Source organism: Eretmochelys imbricata, chromosome 1 (assembly GCF_965152235.1).
Source record: "Eretmochelys imbricata isolate rEreImb1 chromosome 1, rEreImb1.hap1, whole genome shotgun sequence".
Taxonomy (NCBI): domain Eukaryota; kingdom Metazoa; phylum Chordata; order Testudines; family Cheloniidae; genus Eretmochelys; species Eretmochelys imbricata.
In genome coordinates, this window is record NC_135572.1 from 13,924,618 (window position 1) to 13,944,530 (window position 19,913).

The 19,913-nt window shown below is 53.6% G+C and overlaps 1 protein-coding gene across 1 annotated transcript in view; it reads right to left on the reverse strand.

Moving 5' to 3' along the window:
* ARHGEF17 (Rho guanine nucleotide exchange factor 17) overlaps window positions 1-19,913 on the reverse strand; it is a 235,461-nt gene that overhangs the window by 55,719 nt on the left and 159,829 nt on the right. Inside the window, exons 4-5 of the mRNA XM_077808016.1 lie at window positions 16,136-16,213; window positions 4,438-4,620 (exon numbers count right to left, since the gene is read on the reverse strand). Of these exons, the coding sequence (XP_077664142.1) occupies window positions 4,438-4,620; window positions 16,136-16,213 (261 nt within the window). The remainder of the gene's footprint in view (window positions 1-4,437; window positions 4,621-16,135; window positions 16,214-19,913) is intronic.

The window sequence follows — 19,913 nt, forward strand, 5'->3', positions numbered from 1 at the left end:
TGGCATTACGCCGGTTGACACCAGCTGAGGTTGCAGATTAAAGCCACCAAACCCCGATATGTACCTAGGAACACAGCCTCATTCACATAAGCAACCACAGAGTTTCAGGTCAGAAGGGACCATCAGATCATCTGTCTGATCTCCTATCACAGGCCACTAAACACCACCCCACAGACCCACGCCAAGCCCCGCGAGCAAATTAGACCAAAGTATTACAGCCCTCAGGAGACTGAAGTATTGTGTGCCACAGGCAGAGAACAGGAAGGACCAAGTTGCCTCAATGCCTGAGGCCCCTCTGTGACAGGGTGCCCCCATTTTAGGCTTTGTTGCCTTGGCGCATTGTCCTTTTGCAAGAGAAGACCAATGCATTTGGACCTCCATGGGTTGCCTAGAGAGGCCTCCCAGGACCAGCTGGCGGAACCAGCGAGTCTTGGTCCTCCAGCAGCTAGAAAAGCCGGGAGCAGGCAGAGGCCAATCAGGGCTCAGCGCGCCACATAAAAAAGGCTGGCTACTACTCCCAAAGGCCAGTTCTGGGTGAGGCTGTGATGGGAGAGAGAGGCTCTTCTTGTCTTAACCTAAGAAGCCTGGCCTGGCTGGGGGCCTCAGTGACACTATTTCGGTTGGCTCAGCTAAGGACAATCGTGTTATGTTATGGACTTTAATGCCCAGGTGGCCATACTGACTCAAGTATCAATTTATTTCCTGTAAAATGAAGGCGAACCCACCCCAATGCATGCCCTGCCTCAGGTGTGTCTGGGACATTTTCCAACCCACATGTGAATGTGCACACCCACTTGCTGCTTAGAATGTCTGCAATGCTAACACTGTGATGCCTCCAAGTCACTGCTGTCCGGCCCTGCGGTGAACTGAGCCTCCTGCTCTTAGGCTAAACTCTATACATTTTATAAACTCTCCCACTCCCCACTCCCACTTGTCTGGTTCGTCCACCTGTTGTGCCCTGTCTGATGTCTTCTTCATTCCACTGTTTGAACAGCACCTAGCACAAGTGGGGCCTGATCCTTCCTTAGAGCTCGTAGGCACTATGGAGATATAAATACTAGCCAAGACAAGGCTTCACACTTGTGTAAAAGACGCACACCACACTCCAGCTCGTTCACATCTTCGCATAAGCACAACCATGTGCATGCCAAATGCTCTCAACACACACGGCACTGCCCTTGAACACACAGCTACACCAAAACACACCTCTCCCGCCACACAAACACGAGCAAAATCAGACCCCCACCAAACACCCACTGACACATAATTCACCCAATTCGGAACGTCTGCCCAGCACCACTACTCGCAGGGCAGAATTAGAAGTAGTGAAGGTCACCCTGGACTTCCCACCTCAACTGTGCTACGTTCACTGCAGCGACTAGTCATGTGTTGGGAGGAGATGGTGAAAAAATTAATAGCCCAAACCTTCCTGTGATGGTCACTATCGGCGTTCTTCTTCTGGAGAGCCACAGGCAATCTCGCCAGCCACTGCACCACCTGTGCCCCTCAGCATCACACTAATCAAGGCATCCGTCATCCGGGCCGTGTTTATTACTGAGGTGACACTGCTGTCAGGGCCCCAGCTGAGCCAGCTTGCTCTGCCTTGAACTTGTCTCGTTCTCCTTTATTAATGAGTGGTGTCTTCCCAGTCCCGTGCTGCACAATCCTCCACCATCATCTCCAGCTAAACAGCAGAGCTCTGTGAAAGCCCCACGAGCATCGTGCAGTTCATTAGGTGAGAGGCTAGAATGCCAGCATCCGTCCGGTTTCCATTTGAATTGCCAGGGACAGAGTGTGCATTATACTCAGCTTGATTGAATCATTAGGGTCTGCTCGCCCGTGCTCATTTATCAGAGAGGCAGCTGCTGTGGGACTCAGACAGGGGCTGCACAGGCCCCTGTGCACCAGCCGTGGGGCCAGTGGGAAGGGAACGCTGCGTGAAGAGGCTGACTTGGAAATGATCGGGATGGCACGGGGCTGTATGCAACCCCATGCCAGGAGAGTGGCTGACTGTACAGAGACCTCCCCCGTGCCCTCGGCCAGCCTGCCGCCTTGTCCTTGCTCTGTGGTGGGCTCCCTTTGGAAGGACAGCGCCCCAGCAGACCAGTCAGAGCTGCTCGGTTCACAGCATCCCTTCCCGAAACAAGGGTAATTCTCTGGTGACGTAGGTTTTGCGTTCTCCCTTCCAGTCTTAAGGCTCTCCGGATTACCGGTATTTGTTATTTGTACTGCAGCAGCGCTGAGAGGGCCTCCGTGGAGATCAGAGCCCCGCTGTGTTAGGAGCTGTACATCCACACAATGAGAAGAGACATAGACCCTGCCCCAAAGAGCTTGCAGTCTAGCCAGACAGGCCACCCACTCACAGGGGGCATGCCAGCAGGGTTTCACTGCTGAATCTTTATGGGAGGCCACGCCGCCTCTCCAGCAGCACTATCTTTGGGGTGAGGCACTAGTGCCCAGTCTACCCAGATGGCACCATGATTGGCAATAAGCCCCTTGTGGCCTGCACACTTCTCTGCTGCCAGGCAGCCTTGCTTGCAAAGAGGCTTCTGTGGGAATGATCTGTCTCACCAGCCTGTGCATGGAAGATCAGGATTCAGGACCAGGACTCGGTACTTTCCTCCTCAGGCTGGCACAGAGTCATGGATCCCAAGGCCAGAAGGGAACCCTGCAATCTTTTGGTCTGACCTCCGGCATAACACAGGCCACAGAACTCTAGAAGTCATGGAAGCCCTGTGGCAGGGTGCCTCCTGCTGATCTGTAGCAAGCCCTGCAGGGTGACCACCGTTGGGACTCCAGAGCAGTGGTTCTCAAATTTATTTGATTGCTTCCCCCCCCGGCTTCTTTATGTCTGCAGCTGTTTACGTCCCTGAAGTACATATCCCACTGCTCAGCTGTGAAGGCAGACTTCGGTCAGCAGGGAGTCTACCACCAGGAGGCTGGGGGAGTAACTCAGGCCTGCCTGGACTAGAGTTCATTGGCAAAGACTGTCCCACTGCTGGTGACCCCAATGCGGCGCAACCGGTGCTAGCAGTAGCAGGAGTCCTGTCTACACAAGGGCTTGCACGGTTTCCTCCCCTGCAGGCGCTTGTTTGGGTTAGCTCTGGTGGGGAAGTTTTGCCACGCAATGCAAGTGTAGATTAGGGTGACCAGACAGCAAGTGTGAAAAATTGGGACGGGGGTGGAAATGGGGATGGGGGGTTAATAGGCACCTATGTAAGACAAAGCCTCAAAGATTGGGACTGTCCCTATAAAACTGGGACATCTGGGGCTCTGAGGACTCTCCTGGAGAAACCACCAAACCTTGTGCGCATTGCATCCGTGATCTCAGATGCTGTCCCTTTTATTTCTGAGGAGGCTTGGCATTTCTGGGGACTGCAGAAAGCACATCACAAAAACTAAGTAAGCCTGACCACCCTCTGAGAGGTGGGTGTTATCCTCCCCAGCTTATAGAGGAGAAAACAGACACCAGAAAGGTAAGTGTCTTTCTCTGGACCAAATGGCTAGTCAGTGGCAGAGCTGGGATTAGAACTGGGGGTTCTAACTTCCCCTGCCACATGTCCTTTTCGGAGACTAGAGAAGAAGAAGGAGCAAGACTTTCTAGAAAAGGCACCTTCGAACTCATTGGACCTGCTCTCGGGAGAATGCGGGGTGTGTGTCCTTGAGACCTGTCTGCTTGTGGCCAAGACAAACTGGATTCTGTTCTGCCTAGCACCTCGCCAACCCCACTGTCAGATAACTTCTGATGGGGGCTCTTCATTCCAGTGGGTGAGATCAGAGGCAGCCTGGCTGGATTTTTCACATCTAAGGTGGAGCTGGTAGGGCTCAGAAAAACCATTTTTGGTTTTTGACCTGGGGAACGGAGCCATCTTGATCTGGAGTCACCGGGCCAGATCCTGATCTCAGTTCCACCAGCGTAGGTCTGGAGCCGCAGCAGAGAAGGCTAGAAGGATCTGGCCCATTAAAAGAGAATGCAAAGTTTCAGCCTCCTAAGGTCATTTCTAAAGAGGTGCCAGATTGTGCAACTGTTACTCATGATGGGGAGCGTTTACCCAGCCAAGCAGGTCTGAAATCCGGACAGAGACAGCTCAACAGCATGAGCAAGAGCAACGCAATCTGCACTTGGCCCTCTTGTCTGGGCTTCCTGCTCTCTTTAAGAGCTTAACTGCTCCATGGTACCATCCATTTATAGGCACTCTGGTTCGTTTATGTTACCCATGCCCAGATCATCAAATAATGACTCACTTCCATATCTGGCACATTACTGACCTTCCTTGTGTCCTGTGGATTAAAGTTAAGCTGGACAAGTTAATATGGATTCTTGTCATGGCCACACAGGTCCCCATCCTTCTGCTGAAATCAATGTGAACCTTGCCCAGCAAGGGCTCCAGGTGCCTTAACGTAGGGTATATGTGTGGGGAGGTTTGCTGTACTTACAGATTGTACCAGGACATCTCCCACTTTCTGCTTCTCATGCCAGTTCTGCACACAGTTGTGGACCTGCTCCAGGAATTGCTCGTGGTGCTCCAGCAACTCGGGGATCTGGTCGAATATCTCGTCCACCAAGGACGGGTCGCAGAGGATCGAGTTTTCTGGCTGCTTCAAGGGCTTCATGTAACCCTACAAAAATAAATAATAATAATAATAATAATAATAAAAATATCAAAACACCCTATCGGTGCAGCCATGGACAGGATGAAGTCTAAGGGCATCTGTGCTCCTCAAGCTACTCTGTGGGGTTCATCAAACTAGTGTAGATTAAAAAAATCACTGCCCCACTGTAATTAAAACCCATTCCTGCTCCCCAAGGGTGAGTCATAGTAAAGGCAAGCACCCGTGCCTCAGTTTCCCCACCTGTAAATGGGCTAATAATTACTCATCTGTGCAGAGTATTCTGCGATCCTTACCGGAAAGGTTATAAGGTGGTTTTTAACAGCGGTGTGTCTCAGCTGGTTTGCAACCCCAGCCATTTACAAGTTTAATCTATCTAGTGAGAGCCACATTCCCACAAAAATCTCCCCTTGCCGTTCCACGGCTGTAACCTAGCCAGAATTTCCAACACAACCCAGTGATGGCGCTTGCTGACAAGAGACTCCATGTAAACTAGCCACAGAGAAAAAGTACAAAGGAAATGTGCTCAGAGTTTATGGGCTTCATAGTCACTCACAGTCCAAGGAATGCTAATGAAACAAGTCAACTGTGTGTAACAAATGAAATGCTCTTGCGGTATAGCCCACCACTCCTGCTCCACCTCTCTCCTCTCCCACCCCAAGTGGCTGGGTCCATCCTCAGCACCTCTCAAGAGTGCCGAGAGGCCGAGGAAGTGACAGAATCAATGTGGTGCTGTTTACAACAGTCCAATTGGCGAGAGTTTAGGATGGCTGCACGGCGCGCTGCTCCTGCCTGGTACATTTGGAGGAGCTGCAGTCCAGCATCCATGGCCTACTCTGATGCCCCTTGGTGCTGCACATGTAGGGCCTGATCCTGAGATATCAGTGGGGGCTGAAGGCACGCCGCACCGTACAGGATCAGGCCCTCACATGGTACTTGGCAGACTGAGGCCCTGCCCCTGCTGAAGTCCATGGAAGTCTTGCCATTGACATCCATAGTAGTGGGATGTAGGTATTCAGGAAAGCCTTGTAGTCAATGCGAGATGCAGCCTGGACCTCAGCAGCTCTCAGAATCTGCCCTACAGGGTAAAAGCACTTACCCCATCCACACAGCCTTGGGGTATGTCTACACTGCATGTAAGCCTAGGCTTAGTGGAGCTGGAGTCAGTGGACCCTAGGTTAGAGAACCCAGGGCTTGAGCATCTACACTGACTGTCAACCCTAGGTCAAGAATTTTCTAACCTGGACCTGAAACCAGGGCTCCGGCGTCCACATTGCTGTACGCAGGCTCAAGTCCAGCCAACCATCTCCCAGACTTCCTAGCGCTCTCCTGAAATGTGGCCTTTCTAGCCCTGGGTTGGTGGTGCAGTGTAGGAAAACTTGACTGTCCACCAGATTGGACAGTCCAGAGGACAAAGAAACTTGGCCCGTGGGATTGTGGGATACTTTGGATGGAGTCCCAGAGCATGAGTCTACTGGGGCTGTGTCTGCACCACAAAGCAACAGGGCTTAAACCCTGGGTGCCTGCTTGACACAGGCTCAGACCCTCACCCCCAGGGGGCCCAGGACCCTGGGTTAGTATGATTTGTGTGTAGACGGAAAGGGCATGAGGCCTGAGCTTGAGTTCGACCCCTGGGCTTACACTGCAGCGTCAATGTCCCTTACGGACTAAGGCCTGCATCACAGTGCACTGACATCTGCGGGAGTCTTTCCACTGACTGGTGTGGGCTGTGGATCAGGCCCTAAGCCGGACAAGACAATGGATGGAGCAGCAGGTGAGCAGACCATCGGCGTGAGGAGGACAGGAAGGAGAGGAGGTGGATGCCTGGCTCATGGTTCAGCAGGGCAGAAGTTCAAAGCCGGCAGTGGGAGGAGCGAGGCGGGGTGGGAGGCGCGGGGCAGTCAGCTGAGAGGATTGTGGGGCGTGGAGGAGGTGCTGAGAGCAAAGACGGAGGCGGGGATCTGATGCTTGGGTCTTGTCGCAGCTCCTCACCTTGGGAGCCAGGCTGAGGGCAGCTCCTCGAGGCCGGGGACACTGACTCTCCATGCTGTACAGTTCCGAGCACATTAGACCATAGAAGACCATAGAATATCAGGGTTGGAAGGGACCTCAGGAGGTCATCTAGTCCAACCCCCTGCTCAAAGCAGGACCAATCCCCAATTTTTGCCCCAGATCCCTAAATGGCCCCCTCAAGGATTGAACTCACAACCCTGGGTTTAGCAGGCCAATGCTCAAACCACTGAGCTATCCCTCCCCCCAACCCGTGCTCACCAAATAAATCACCCCCTCAAAAATCTGAACTCCCCCATACCCTTTGTGGGGAGGGGGACTGTGAATTCCAGACCAGAACCCCAATCCCCGTTTCAAGACGACAGCCTCTCCTACCTTCCTGACGAGTCGACCCAGAACTCCGGATCGCCACACCCTCAAACCTAGCGGCGGGTTTGAAATCCAGACTCAAACCCAGATCCACGTTTTGCAGCTTCTCGTTCACAGAGGTGGCCAGCCGGTCAGCCGACACCAGCAAGACTTGAGCCTCATGTATACCATTGTAAATCACCAATAACACCCCCAAAGTCAATGGAGATGTACAGGGTAAGAGCAAGTATCCAGGGAGCTGGGGTGGACTGGGGAGGGGGAACTGTACTTGAGGTGACTGGCCCAGCCTGCCACCTGTGTTGCTATGGCTACACTTCTGGCTTTAGCCCGCGTGCTCGATCCAAATGAGTGCACATCCGAGCTGGAAATCAGGCCTCCAGCTCCGGTACAGACGACCCAGAAACTGGTGTAACTGCAAGGAGTGGCAGGCCCGTGTTATTCACTTCTCCACCTCACTGAGTGCCACCAAGAAATCACAATGGAAATACAGCCAAATGTGGGCTTGTGGACTGTACCAATGTAAGGATGGTGAGTCACGTTTGTCGAGGTCCCAGCTGAGATCAGGGCTCCAGTGTGCTAGGTGCTGTACGTACACAGAGCGAGAGACAGGCCCTGCTCTAAGAGCGTAAAGGACAGACAAGTGGTGAGAGGGGAAACTGAGGCGCGGTGCAGTCAAGTGACTTGCCGATGGTCACACAGCCGGTGAGTGGGACAGTCAGTAATAGAAGCCAGGCGTCCTGAGTCCCTGGCTAGTGCCCTATCTCTCTTGATGGCTAGCTGGACAGACAGACATGCCCTGCAAACCCCAAAGACGCAAAAAGCTGGAGGACTCTTCAGCTGTTTCCACGCCCACCACCTCAAAACTCAGCCATGGGCAGCGCTGGAACGGAAGACGTTTTAATTCACTTTGTGGGAATAGAGGTGCGGGGTGGAGGGAGGGGACAGCTTGTTCCTTCATTACATGTTCCATCTCCTGCACCAGTCATTCCTGGGGGCGGTGTGCTTTGCCAGGCTGCACACATGAATAAGACAAACACATTTCCAAGAACTTCCCTGCCTGAATTCAAGGACTCTAAATGCTTATTATCCACCTGTCCTTCAAGCCAACCAAGTGCCCACTCCCTATTCTCCATGGTGGATGACGGCCCCCAGGTGCTGCTGAGATGGAATCTTGCTTCATTACGCAGCTCCAAAGGGATGGGCGGCCCAGTGTGTGAGCTCCAGCTTGCAGGCAGGGCACCCCGAGGGGAAACTCATATGACACAAAATCACTGCAGCACCGTGGAAATCAGTTTGTGCTGCATTGGCCCGAGCCAGCAGCCCACTGACTCCGCAGTTCAGTGGTACTTGGCCCTAACCACAGAGCCATCCCTCTGTCCTCTAGCTGCAGGAAGGTGGGGGATTGACTGTGGTTTCCCGGTCCCAAGTTTTGCACCAGCTCCAGAGGGTTTAGAGAGGCTCTGAGACTTTTCCAGCTGCTCTCAGCTCCCAGGGAGCCATCTGGATGCTGGGTATAGCCAGAGTAACGCAGGCCATGCAGCTAATATTTCCCACCCATGTGCGAAATGAATTTTGTTATGAGCACCAATATGGAGGTGATATGTGACACACCACCTTCATATTGGTGCACATAACAAAATTCATCTGGTGGGGGTGGGGCCAAGGGGTTCGAGTGTGGGAGGGGGCTCAGAGCTGGGGCAGAGGCATGGGGTGCAGGGGTGTGAAGGCTCCAGCTGGGGGTGCAAGATCTGGGGTGGGGCCGGGGATGAGGGGTTTAGAGCTGGGGCAGAGGCATGGGGTGCACGGGTGTGAAGGCCCCGGCTGGGGGTGCAGGCTCTGGGGTGGGGCCAGGGATGAGGGGTTTGGGGTGCAGGAGGGTGCTCCAGGGTTAAGGCGGGGAGAGAGGGCTCCCCCCAGTGCTCTCTTCCCGCAGCAGCACCTGGGCTGGGAGGGGAGAGGTGCCTCTCCCCGCCATGGGAGCTCTGGGGCTGGGGCTGCAGGACAGGTGTCCATCCCCGGCCCCAGCAGGTCCGGGCCGGGGGAGGACCGCTCCGGGGTTGGGCCGCTGCTGGGTCTGGGCCGCTCCGGGGCTGGTCCGGGCCACGCCACCCTGGCCGCACCTGAGGCTGGTCCGGGCTGCGGCTGGGCCCAATCTGGCTGCCCCGCCCCAGCTGCGACAGGTCCGGGCCGCAGGCTGAGTTGGGGCCGGGGAGGGGCTCCCCTCCTGTGGCAGGTTGGGGGCTGGGGGAGGGGAGGAGTGTCCCTCCCCCAGCTGTGGCAGGTCCCCGCTCCGGGCGGGTTCACTGAGTGTTTGCATGGCGCTAAACAGGCTGCTGGGCAGCCACGCGGCCACCCAGTTTACAGGGACCTTAGGCTACAGCAATGCCTCCTCCCCATCCCCTACCAGAGGTGCTGTGGGAGGGTGGCTAGCAGCCCGTCAGGCTGGTTCTACGCCAGCCTGTTTCTGTCCTCTTTGCTCTGCTGGCGTGGTGCAAAGCGAGCAGAGCAGGGGGCCAAGAGTTTGGCCAGTGAGTTAAAATCATTATTTAATAAGGCAGGCACAAAAATTACGTGGGAGCACTGGTGCCGCTTAATCATCACCTACGTGCCCACAGACTGGGTACCGGGCATATTTTTGCATTATAAGAGAGCAGGTGCCAAGCAGGAGGCTGGACTGAGGGGCCTTTCCCAATCAGGACTCCTGGAGCGGATTCTGCCCTCTCTTCCATGGTATTCTGTGTTGGTTCTTTCCCACCACTGCTGCCCCGGAGTGCTCTCGGATGTGTGTGGGTGATGCTCACTGACGTCAGAGGAAGTTGTGTTTGTGTATCTGGGGACAGAGCTGGGCCCCTATTGCTCAAGCGACCAAGCCGCAAAATCCACATCCTGCATCAGCCCCAGTGAAAGGGTTCAGGAATTACAGTTCCCACGGAAACACAATTCACTACCAGACATAATGCTAACTGCGACCCTGCTGAGCCAGATGGTTAGGGCACTGGAGTAGGACTCGAAAGACGTGGGCCTGCTACAGGCTTGCTGTATGATCTTGGGCAAATCTCTTATCTGGGACCGCAGAAAACAGGTCTTTCCCCACTTATTCCCGGTCATTTGCCTCAGTGTTGATCCCCAAGTTGGAATGTTTCAGCTCCAGAGATTAAAGTCTTTGGAAAGTTAGGAGTGACTGAAAGTCGGGGCTTGCAACAAGAGGTCCAGGGTGACCTGAGCTGTCCTGCTCGCTGCCACGCCAAGGCCAGGATCCTATTTAGGGAGGCCAGTTCCGGCAGAGCATTCCAAACAGCCCAGTGGAATGAGGATGACCTTGGGTGCTTCTACTCACTTAACGGCCAGCTGGCCTCAGACACGGTGACATTTCCCCTTTGTATACATGACTAGATGACATGCAGTTCACACGTCTTAGAGTTTTGGCACAGTTCTCCACTTCAGAGGGAGATGGGACCGATGTAGAGTTCATTTAAAAGTTAGACTGCCAGGCGGCTTCTAATGCCGCACAGGGGACATGAAACATGAGAAATCCCCCCCTTTTTTCAGGGGTTTAGAATAAAGCTGTTTTCAGACATTCTGGGACGAGCTTCAGGATATAAGCCCTTAGCCAGAGAACACACTTTTCATTTGGATTTAGGACCTTGCCCAGAAATACGTTCCACTGACTTTAAAACCAAACGGTCTCAGACTAACATTTCTCATTTGCCACAGTCACTGGGTTTGAGTTAACACACAGGGGGAAATGGAGTGCGTTTAGGGGTTAAAGCAAGAGACCGGCAGCCGGAACTCCTGGGTTTCATTCCTGGCTGTGACACTGCTTTGCTGTTTGACCTTGGCCAAATCACTTAACCTCTCATTCCCCCATTTATACAACGAGGATAATATCCATGATCTCAGAGAGCTTCTCAAACATTCATTAACTGAGCCTTCCAGGATCTTTGCAAGGAGGGTTAAGGGGTGAAAATTGCTACCTCTACTCCTGGTGAGGGACAGACATTGGGCATCCATGCTGAGACTGTGGGAGCTATCAGCTGCCTTCACGAGGTGTTGGCTCCCCTGTGAGCTGCCATGGGAGCAGATGGGGTTCCCCGCAGCGGGTTCATTCTTACTGCACAAATCTGAGAGCTCCCAGAGAGTGATTGCTCCTGTGTGTGGAGCTTTCCTCCAGGCACCTCCCATGTTCAGTGTGCCTAGGGGGCTGTTTGGAGGAGGAGGCATGGACTGTACTTCATCCGACCCAGCCTGTGCCATCAATGACCTTCCCCAGTGCTTGAGGTGTGGATGTCAGCTAGCTAGCTGAAGGCCCATTGGATAAAAGCGAGATGGTGCTGGTTGGCTGGGGGAACCAACCAGAAGTCGTCATGAAGGTGACATTGGCACAGTTTGACAGAAGGGGCATGTCCATCATTTGGCATGAGATTTCACAGCGGGGGACAGGGGCACTGCCAGCTGGTGTCGCATGATCACATGGCAGCAGCATCTTGCCTGAAAGTTGCAGTCTGGTTCTTTTGCACGGGGCCTTTGCCAGCACGGTCCGTTGCTTTGCCATCTGCTGCCAGGCTCTCTAGGCAGGGCTGCCCCTGCTGAGTGCTTGTTAGGTGGTGAAATGACACCAGTGCTCGGTCTGAAGCAGCCTGAATCTGGAGACCTTCCGAGTATGTTGCAAGGCCCATCGACTTGCCCGGGCATTTGAGCAGGAAGGGGCGCAATGGGACAAGAAATGGTGTGACTGTGGGCCCGTAGGAGATGGTTGATTCGATCTCTGCGGTCGGTCATGTAATGATGGTTCAGATGACGGTGACGCCTAGAGGTCCCAATCAGGGATCAGAACCGCGTTGTGCTACGTGATGTACATACCCATCCCGGCCCTGAAGAACTTACAAGCTTACCACAGTGTTAATGAGTGACAACACGCAAATACAATGAACATCTGGGGGTTGGGGGGAGGAAGACCACTATGAGACTACGTGCGGTATGGATGTTATTTTAGTGCATTTTTTTGACATTACGTGAAAGGTGCGAGAGCTTGGCAGAGACACTTCCTCTTTGTTGCGAACGGTGAAATATTGGCTCCCTTGCAATCAAGAGCAAAACGTCCACTGACTTCAATGGGGCCAGGATTTCACCCTACAAATCCAAAGGGGGAACACAACTGTTTCGAGAGCCCACACCTGGTTTCAAGGTAAGTACCTGTATCCAGCCTGGCAATCACAGCAGAGAAAGAGAAATAAATGCTCCTACTATATTTAACTGCCTGGCCTCAGCCACCTGGCTCTAAGCATCATGACCCCACGGAAAGCACCTTGTCACAGCCTGATGGGCTGGAGCAGCTGTGATGGGAACAGTTCCTAGGCCTGTTAATCATCCCCACAAAGCCTGTTCCTCTCTGAACTCCGACCCTCCCCTCCGCGGAGTGATACAATGCAGGAATGCTCCCTGGGCATCATGGGATATCCGAGGGGAAGCGTTTGTTCATTAGCGCTCTCTCCCAAGAGCTTATGTTCTGCATCATGCTGTTCTCTCCTAAGCCTCAGGGCTTTTTGTCCCCTGGCTCCTGTGCGCCCTGGCTCCAAGGCCATTCCCTGAAAAGCAGAGACTTTCTGGCTTGGGTTAGACCAAAGGGTTTTCTTTTACAAAGAAATAAATCAAAGATGTAGCTGAACAAGCAACAGAAAAACCACTCTGCAAGGAGCAGCCTTTCATGCCTGCCGGTCCCTGTATTCTTGGTGTCGCTGCATAGGAGTCAACTTTGCCTGCTTCATTTTTTTCTGGGAGCTGAAGGACTTTTGCTGGTCTCCCACTAAGGAGCTAGGACCTCAGGGGTCCACCCATCGATTGACTGAGAGAGGACGGATGGGATGGGAGATGCCAAGCCGCTGGCACTGTGTTAACACACGCTGTTCGTGCAGCGTCCCTCATCGCGGCTATCTATTTATATGGCCCTCATCACTGTGGTATAGGAGCGCCTCACGCTCCTTAATATTTATTCTCACCCCACCCCTCTGAGGTAGGCCAGTGCTGTTCTTCTCATTGTACAGATGGGGAACTGAGAGGCAGGAGTCTTGTCTACACTAGCACTTGTGTGGGTAAAACTTTTGTCGGTTGGGGGTGTGAAAAAACACACCCCTGACTGACATACATTTTCTGGACAAAAGCGCTGGTGTGGACAGCCCTATGTTGGTGGGAGATGCTCTCCTGCCGACATAGCTCCTGCCACTCGTTTTGGGTGGTTTAATTATGCCGGCAGGAGAGCTCGCCCCCATCGGCAAAGAGCGGCTACGCGGGAGACCTTACAGCGGCGCAGCTGCAGCGGTGCCCCTGTAAGGTCTGTAGTGTAGACACAGCCTAAGTGACTTGCCCAAGGTCATGCAGAATGCCTGTGACAGGGCTGGAGATTGAACCTGGGACACCCAAGTTCCAGGCAGGCACCCCAGCCGCTGGACCATCCTTTCCCGCCTCTGTTAGGCCAGCCGCTGCCCCTTATCTTAGATTAGTTTGAGCTCTTCGGAGCAGGAATTGTCCTGCTCTATATTTGTACAGCACCTAGCACAATGAGACCCTGATTCTCTACGTGCTACTCTATTAGAAACAAAGATTAAAAATAATATTCCCTTATCCAAAAAAAACCCCATCCTTTCGGGCCGTTTTTATGCCTCACGAAGATTAAAAAGGGCACACACCCAATATTTGCTCCTTGTGCGGGTCCCTTTTAGCACTAACAGTTGCCGGCTGAGCTTCTCAAGCAGCTCACTTCTAGACCAACACAATCCGGACACTAACATCTAGTCCATCTCCATGCTGCCGCAAGATCGTCCCTGCTCTGGAGATGTCTCTTCCATGGGCTCCTTGATTAACTTTGTCATCTTTAATATTGCATCGCAGCCTGGGGAGAATCCAGGCCCCAGCAGAGGTGGTTTATCCTGGTAATCTCCAGAGGTCCCTTTCTCTGTATCACAGGCTACATGAGAGATTTCTCCCAGGCCACACGTGAATGCACCAGGGTCTGCACCTGTGGCCACGTCTGTACCCTGGCTGCAGCTGGCTGGCTATAGCAGACTGAGTGACTTCTTAAAGCCATTGCATTCCCCAGGTCTGTGGGTACAAGTCATGGCTTAGCAGAAGTTTATGAATATGAAGCTGGATATCAGCCGTTGCACATCCCACCGGGTCACCCCCAGGGGAGGTAGCTTTTCAAAGTCCTTTTCCTACAGTGTTCATTCAAAGGTCCCTGAGGGCAGCTGGGCCTGGGAATACACATTTTGTTCCAAGCGGTTAATGAAGATCAGCGTAATGAAGTGTCATGTAACACTGTCCAGGGTTATTCCGAGGCGGACCCTGCAAAGTTAAACACCTGCCGGTCTGGTGAAATCTGTCTGCATGTAGAGACATCTAACACCAAACGCTGCCCGTCCATCCCAAGGGACAGGAGTCCAGAGCCCCTCTGAAGAGCAGAACGCCAGCCATTGTCTGATGAGGCAGGGCCTCAGCTGGAGCATCCTTGACTCCTCTGAGTCAGGCTGCAGGCTGCGGCAGCACCCGACGCTGTGATGGATTGCCTCCTCCAGGCCCTTGGCAAGGAAGCTACAGCCACCCGTCCCGCTGGACTTCTCTGCCGTGTGTCATACTGCTGGTCCCCAAGTACCGTCCCACCTCCAGGAGCCTGTGGCGGGGAACGGCTCAGGTTCTTCCTCCCAGACTGAACTTAGAGGGTCATTCTGGGCCCCTCTTGCTCCAATCCCAGAGCTGTCACCTGCGGCGTCCGGAAAAGTTCATGCCTCTTCCCCCCCGGTATCCAACATCTAGGCAGAGCCACTAGGGGAGCAGCGAGGTGCTAGCAGCAGGCAGACCGCTCCCAGCTCTGCGCCTCCTTTACACCCACTGGAAGCAGCAGCATCTCCCTGCTCTCTCAGGGCCTGCGTGAAGGCTGAGTGTCTAAAGCTAACCCCAGACAAGACAGAGAGGATGCTGGCAGGAAGGGGGAAGCACAGGTCGCAGTGAGCACAGCACCCCAGGGCTCTGCTCTTCCCGTAGGCTCCCATCGAACGCCGAGGCCAGTTCAGGGCCACATTCCAGCCACGCAATTCCAATGAATCCTCAGTTGTATGTGAAGGCAGGATCTGGCCCAGTGCTCGCTACTACAGCACAATGATACAGACACTGACAATCACAGTCTAGCACAGAGGTGGCCAAACTATGGCCCACGGGACCGTCCTGCCCGGCCCTTGAGCCCCCGGCGGGGAGGCTAGCCTCTGGTGGTTAGGGGCGGGGTGTCCCGGGAGGGAGCAGTCAGGGGACAAGGAGCAGGGAGGGTTGGCTGGGTCGGGAGTTCTGAGGGGGGGCAGTCAGGGGGCGTGAAGTGGGAGGGGGCGGATAGGAGGCAGGGGCCTGGCTGTTTGGGGAGGCACAGCCTTCCCTACCCGGCCCTCCATACCGTTTCGGAATCCCAATGTGGCCCTCAGGCCAAAACGTTTGCCCACCCTGGTCTCGCGAGAGGCCTGCCAGCTTCTTTTGAGGTAGGTGAGACAGCAGCAGCATTTGCAAAGGGAAAGAGACCAGACAGTACCCACACTCACTACCCTGCTTTCGGAGCCATGTCTGGGTGCAGCACTACACTCGAGGCCAGTGGTTCTTAACCTTTACTGCAGCCTGCACCCCTTGGTTCTCAAAATATGTTCTCGCACCCCTTGTCAAAAATCGGTGAAGTAGGTCAGTTCTTTAAACCTAGATATGTTTTTGGTTTGTATATTACAGTCATCGTTAAAAAATGTATAATGTTAATAAATACATAGGTTTGATGAAACAAATAGTTGTACTTATGTGCCTGTGTTTAATTTGTGTTTTTGATGATTTACCTTCTAAAAACATCTGGCGCGTCTCCACCCCCAGAAAGGGCATCTCGCACCCGCAGGTTAAGAGCTACTGCTCTAGTGGATGTACATCTGCATAAGATAAAAGCCCCACCACTGCTGATCGCTAAGGAGCTGTGTTTTTTGGAATGGGTCTTGTGTCCCAGCCTCCATGTCCCATGTGGGACACAGGTTTCAATCTCTGCGTGCAGTCCATGGGCTTGTGCCATCGACCCCCCGCTCCCCTCCCCTCCCCTCCCCTGGGGTGTTCTGCACGAGCCTCGGCAGCACGATACCTGCATCAGGGTGCGGAGGGACTCCACGTAGGACTGCTCAGTATCCAGGAGCGTCATGGTGACATGTTTCCGCATGTCCTGCAGGGAAGGAAAGAGAGACGGTGAGAACCCAGGTGATGGCCATGGCCGAGCCACGCACGTGCCACATCCGTTCCACAAGCAAGGTGGAACTCGGAGGGCCACGGCCGAACCAGCCCCTGGGAGCCGCCCAGGAGAACTCCCTCCATGTTATTCTTTTCCAGTACCCGGCCTTGCAGTCAGAGACGGCGAGAGAGAAAAGGCCTGATGGTCAGCAGGCTGGGGGCACTCCAAGGCCCCTGAACCCACAGAAGTCCAGGCCCTCTGGCACATCACTTGCACCCAGGATGCTTGGTTTAGAGGCGAGAGGATGGCACCAAACCCCACCATTTTTGGCTTCATCTGGGCAGCACAGCCTAGGCTGCTGAACACAGACAGCCTGGCTCAGCCCTTACTGACAAAAATATGGTGTTGGCACAAAGACCCAGCTGCCTCAAGCCCCAGGGCGACAACCGGAGAAACCTGGTGCTGGTAAACGTCCCTCCCCTTCAAGCAGTCTTTTCCACAACCCCCTAGTCTCCATGGAAGATCCTCCTTTACCCAGGAACCTCTCCTTGCATGCTTGTCTCCTCACTGGCCCTTTAAATGCAGAAGAGAAGCAGTTGCAGCCCCTTCCGCCCTACCAGATGGTGACTATGCTTACTGGGCCTGATCAGGAGCACAGGGCCTGCCAGACTGGATCAGACCCAGGGTCCCTCTAGCTAAGGGCCCATCTCTGACCATGACTATCACCAGCTTCAGTGGAAGAAGCCCTGTCTCAGGCAATGATGGGGTACCCTGCCCCATGGAAAGCTTCCTCCAAGCATGGGGGGTTAATATTCCTTCCACAGCTCTTGTTCCTACACTGCCTGACGCCTTGTGCAGCCATATGCACTGGTGCCATTTCAGTGTGAAATCGTGCCATGGGCGTACCTACAGCAAAATAAGCGTGGTTTAAACTGAAATAATCAGAGAGTTTGTGTTTCACTTCTATAGCACCCCTCCACCTGGGATCTCAAAGTGTTTCACGCTTGTTAATTAATTAATTCTCAGGCTTTGTCTACACACAGATTTGCACTGGTTTAATCAAACTGGGTTAGTTGAACCAGTGCAACGTCTCCACTGTCCACTTAGTCCCCCGGACTTACAGTCTTGGTGTCGTCTGGGGATTTGAGTCTATCCTTCTGCCCCACACGCAGGTTCTCACCGAATCCCGCTGCCTCTTCCCCTGTGGAGACGCCCCTCAAGCTGTGCTCTGGGGCGCCCTTTCTGGTGTTCTGCTCAACGGAACAGTTCTCTGACAGCCAAGCAGCGGGGGATGAAGGGATCATACAGGAAAGAGGATTATTCCCTTCGAAAGCTGGACAGCCACTGCTCCACAAACCTCACTTAACGTAAGATGGAGCTTGGTAAGTGTCTGAATGGGAATATATGATGGGGATGCCTGTGATAGCAGGGGACTGAACCCTTGAGGTCCCTCCAGGCCTACGTTCCTACGCTCCAACCCAAACTCTCCTTTGGGGTCCCCCTCGTCTCTCCCTCGCTCCAGCTCCTCAGATTCTGTCGTACTATTCTTTACACTCAGGAAACACCTAGAGGCTCTTACAGGGGAGGCAGCATGTCCTTGTGGACAGAACACTGGCCGGGGACTCCTGGAGACCTGGGTTCTATTCCCAAATCTGCTGGAGGACCTTGAGCCAGTCACTGCACCTCTCTGTGCCTCAGTTTCCCTATGTGTAAAATAATGATACTGACCTTCTTTGTGAAGGCTGCCCACACTGATCCCTTCTCAGATGCTGCTTGCCTCATGCCTGGCCTTTTCTCAGCTATACTGAATTTGTCGAAGCGAGGCTGTCAAGTCAGTGCTGTGCACACCTCAGCTTAGGAGCAAACAGAGGTAGCCACACATGGGCAAGTGGCAGAGAAGGCACGACATGATAATGGCTGCAGAAAGGAAGTAGCAGCAACGTAGCCATTATTCATGTAAAACAACCGCATAGGAAGTTTGAATTTGAGGAAATGGCCCCTTGGCACTTGCAACCTATTTCTTCTTTCGGCTCCTGATTGCCCGGCTACTTGCACATTAACAACACCTCAAAGCCACCAGAAACTTTTAAATAGCCCGGTTCAACACAGAAGCGCTCAGCTTTCTGCTGGCAACTGTTCCAGCTAAGGGCTTCCTCTGTGCTCCATCTAGCCATCCTTTTGCAGCAAGAAATTGACACACCAATGCTCATTTCACACCAGTTTCACATCAGTGCAACTCTGCTGACTTCCTTGAAGGATGCCATGTTTACACTGGCATGAGATCAGAATTAAAGTCCGATGGGGGCAAATCAGCTGGTGTAAATTGTCATAGCTCCACTTGAGCAATGGGACGATTGTTGCTTCCCTTGAGAGACTATTCCACCCGTCCCTAGTTCACCCCGATATTCACTCCCGAATTCTCGTTCATTTAATTTCACCTCCTTCCTCCGACTTCTATCCACTTTGGCCCATCATGGGTCATTGCCCCCAATTTTTCCCCGTGGGTGCTCCAGCCCCAGAGCACCCATGGAGTCGGCGCCTATACTTAGATCCCCCTCTTTGTGACTCCTACTCCCCCCTGCTATGCCATAACTACTGCCCCAGCTGCATCTGCAGGGCCATCTGAGCTGGATCTCCCTTGATTTAACAGAGGGAGCTTCTAGCAGGGTGTTTTCCAGGAGGGATCTGAGAATTTGGAATTCATTGTCACCAGGATCTGAAATAACCCAGATCTGTTGATCTTCAGGGCATGCTGCAAAAAGCCCACCTCTTTTCTTAGGCTTTGCCCACCACTTTAATGCAGCCACCTCTGGGGAGGAATGCAGCAACTGTTTATGGCCCCATCTCAGCAAAGCACTTAACCAGAAGCTTAATTTTAAGCATATGCTTGAGTGCTGTACTCATCCGGGCCCGCGAACATTGTGTCCCTTTCACGGTCAGGGGAAATATACAGAGCTGAAAGGCGGCTCAGACACAAAGAACTCAGACCTCTGCCCTTGCCCAAAAGGTTCAGAGGTCTTTAATGATCAAACATGGCCACATGGTCTGTATTCATCAGAGAAAACAACACCTCCTGCAGCACCGTGACCCCTGACGCCCCACTGGGAAGGAGTCAGTCCTCACGCCAAGGGAAAAGTCCTGCCTGATGAGTCATGTATTCCAGTCCAATTCTCCCTACCTTGCTGGAAAGTGGCCTAACCTACAGCCCCGCAGCAGGGCACGCTCCAGAACCCCAGCAGTGGAAATGCCTCCCGCAGCTTCGGCAAACCCCGAGTGAGCTCTCTCCTGCCCGCTGCCTGCTCACGGGCCTCGCTCCTTAATTATCAATTAAAAGCTTCTAAACACACACTGGGCTAATCTGACGTAATTATTGGATTAATTACATGCCGAGGACTAATCTCAGTGTTCGTTTTCAGAGGTGCTGTTACTGCTCCAGGCCAGCCACATGAGTCAGCCCCGCGGCTGTTCTCCAACCCACACAAGCAGCCCGAGCTGCAGCAGCCCACGGCCCTGCAGGTCTCTGGCAGAGCAGCAAGGATCTTGGCCACCGCAGGCTGTTTGCCTTCCACCTGCGCTTGTGTCCGGACAGCTCACCCCCGCCCTGCTCACCGGGAGCTGGGCCTGGGTGAGGGCTCAGTGAGGCGCTCAGGATTTGGCTGATTGTTATGATGGGTTGCATGCCCACACAGGGGAG